Here is a 3,361-nt window from a genome sequence, read left to right as displayed (position 1 = left end):
TAAAACATATTTTAAAAAACAGTTCTAGCTACATTCTTGGAGACCTCCTAACAAGATGCTTTGACGAAAACAGGATGCTTTGAGAGCTCTATGGTCTGCCACATATCCTGATCGGGAACTGAGTGGCTTAAAATCTGATCAATGGAAAGAAATGGGATGGCAGGGAAGAGATCCATCTACTGATTTCAGGTTGTTTTAACTGCTTGTCATTTATTCAGCATATCTGGTGTGATTGTTTTCACTTATTTAGCTGCGCATTTTTTCCTGGTGGACAGAGGAGCTGGATTCATTTCTCTGGAAAACCTACTGTTCTTTGCAAAGACATTTTCAGTAAGATTCTTATCTGGCAGTACCGAGAAGTTTGAATAGATAGGCTTACACCAGGCTATGTTTTGCAATAACATTATCTGTTTTTTTCGTGACAGACATCATTTCAATATTTGCTAAAAAAAAAAGGAGGAAAACGATCTGCTTGGGAGTATCCATTTGCTGTTGCTGGTGTAAATATCACATTTATGATTATGCAGATGCTTGACCTTGATTCCAGTAAGTGTGCAATGAATATTAGCTTTTCTCCAGAATTTCACATCAACTGCATCTTGACAAACATCATAATTACTATTCTCATTCTTTAATTAATTAATTTAAAAAACACAAAAGGTTACAGCTAAATCAAATGTGGTCACAAACAAAACACTTCTCCTAAATAGTGTTTTTTTTATTTTATTTTTCTTTTTAATTTCACCATTTCACTATCTAATTTATCTTTTAATAATAGTTTATTTTTTAAATTATACTTTATAATTTTTAAATTTATTTTCATCTCATAACTTAAGATTAAGATGTAGATTTAACAAGTTAACTTGGATTGTTTTTTTACTTTTTTTAATTGTATTATTTAATATTAGGTCATAATTGTTTTTTAATTAACTTTCTACAGGGTTATCTTAATCTCATAATTCTGGTCGTGGGTTTGACAAGTTGAACTATTAATTTTTTTTGATTTTTTTAATTAGGATTCATAATTTTTTTATTTACTTTTCATGAGATTATCTCAATCTTATGATCTAGATTAGATTGTGAGTTTAGTAGATTGACTCGAGTTGACTCAATTTATTTTTTTGAGTTTCTTTTTAATTGAATTTTTTTAATTTCACCCTCCAACAACTCAATATTTATTTTTTATTTAATTTTTTTTAGTTTCATCTTTTAATAGATTGTTTCAAAATCGAGCAATGTATTTTTTCAATTTATTTTCTATGAAATTGTCTCGATCCCACAAATTTTTTTTTTTTTCCAGTTTCAACTCTTAAAATTTGATTTGTTGGAAATAAGCTATGTTTTTTTTATGAAATTATCCTGGTTTTACTATCAAGGTTGCATGTTTATTAGGTTTGACTAGGTTGACTTGAGTTATTTCTTATTAATATTATTTTAATCAATTTTTTTTATACTTTATCTTTCAACATTCAGTTTGTTAAAAATTAAGCTTTATAATTTTTTATGATATGTTTTCTATATGATTATTTTGATTTTATGACCTAGATTATGAATTTAGCAGGTTAATCCAAATTGACTCAACTAATTTATTTATTTATTTATTTTATTTTTTAATATTTTATTAATTAAAAACTGTCTTTAATAACTTATTTTTATATAATTTATATTAGATTATCACAGTTTTATGATATGAGATATAAATTTGATAAATTAACCCAAATCTAATACGATGTCTCAATATTATTTTTAAAATATTATCCAAAATATTACAATATTAATATTTAATAAAAATATCATCTAAAATATTTCATATTTTATGTTCATGGTTAAGTTTTTTTTAAGTTAAAAATACATTAAAAATGTTTGGATATTTTTTTTAAGTAAAAAAAAAAAATAATTCTACCAATGGGGCGGAGTGAGCTACTGATACTCCTGTTATTTTTTAAATTATACTTTATAATTTTTTAATTTATTTCATTTCATAACCTAAGACGTGGATTTAACAAGTTAAGTTGGATTAACTTGGATTGTTTTTTTACTATTTTTTAATCAATTTTTTAAAAATTTATTATTTAATATTAGATCATAATTATCTTTGAATTAACTTTTTACAGGGTTACCCTGATCTCATAATTCTAGTCGCGGGTTTGACAAGTTGAACTATTAATTTTTTCTGATTTTTTAATTGGGATTCGTAATTTTTTTATTTATTTTCCATGAGATTATCTCGATCTTATAATCTAAGTTGTGAGTTTAGTAAATTGACCCGAGTTGACTCAATTTATTTTTTTGGGTTTCTTTTTAATTGGATTTTTTTAATTTCACTCTCCAACAACTCAATATTTATTTTTTTTATTTTATTTTTTAATATTAAATTGTTTCAGAATTGAACAATGTATTTTTTTTAATTTATTTTCTGTGAAATTGTCTCGATTCCACAATTTTTTTTTCAATTTCAACTCTTAACATTTGATTTGTTGGAAATAAACTTTGCATTTTTTTTAAGAAATTATCTTGGTTTCACTATCAAGGTTGCATGTTTATCATGTTTGACTAAGTTGATTTAAGTTATTTTTTATTAATATTTTTTTAATCATTTTTTTTATACTTTATCTTTCAACATTGAGTTTGTTAAAAATTAAACTTTATAATTTCTTATAATCTGTTTTCTATATGATTATTTTGATTTTATAACCTAGATTATAAATTTAGTAGGTTAATCCAAATTGACTTAAATAATTTTTAATTTTTAATTTTTTTATTCAATATTTTATTAATTAAAAATTGTTTTTAATAACTTATTTTTATATGATTTATATAAGATTATCACAATTTTATGATATGAGATATAAATTTATAAGTTAACTCAAATCTAATATGTTGTCTCAATATTATTTTTAAAATATTATCAAAAATATTGCTGTATTAATATTTAATAAAAATATCATCTAAAATATGTCATATTTTATGTTCATGGTTAAGTTTTTTTAAGTTAAAAAACACATTAAAAATGTTTGGATATTTTTTTAAGTAATAATAATAATAATAATTCTACGAATGGGTCGGAGTGGGCTAATGATACTCCTAGAAGATCTTCATGAACCACCACATCTTTATTTTGGCCTAAATTTGCTGCTGTTTTTGCCATTTTTGAATTCGGTGAACTTATTTTATGCAGTGAAACCTCGAACATTTGTCAGGCCAGTTTTCTTACAGATTCTGTCAGGTAAGAAGCAGCAGCTACATCCAGTAAAAATTAAGGTCATACAGTCATATCCTAAAGAGCCCTATGCAACTCCAGTTCATTAGAAAGACATAACTGTATTGAACTATGGTTATAATTATTTTTAAAAATATTTTT

The 3,361-nt window shown here is 24.0% G+C and overlaps 1 protein-coding gene across 1 annotated transcript in view; it reads left to right on the top strand.

Moving 5' to 3' along the window:
* LOC105137457 (uncharacterized) overlaps positions 1-3,309 on the top strand; it is a 5,418-nt gene extending 2,109 nt beyond the window's left edge. Inside the window, exons 4-7 of the mRNA XM_011043194.1 lie at positions 74-189; positions 276-330; positions 426-546; positions 3,179-3,309. Coding sequence (XP_011041496.1) covers positions 74-189; positions 276-330; positions 426-546; positions 3,179-3,309 — 423 coding nt within the window. The remainder of the gene's footprint in view (positions 1-73; positions 190-275; positions 331-425; positions 547-3,178) is intronic.
* Positions 3,310-3,361: the final 52 nt, after the last annotated feature.

Source organism: Populus euphratica, unplaced genomic scaffold (genome assembly GCF_000495115.2).
Source record: "Populus euphratica unplaced genomic scaffold, PopEup_1.0 scaffold81.1, whole genome shotgun sequence".
Classification (NCBI taxonomy): Eukaryota; Viridiplantae; Streptophyta; class Magnoliopsida; order Malpighiales; family Salicaceae; genus Populus; species Populus euphratica.
The sequence above is the reverse complement of the archived record's forward strand: the minus strand, read 5'-3'. Positions and strand labels throughout refer to the sequence as shown.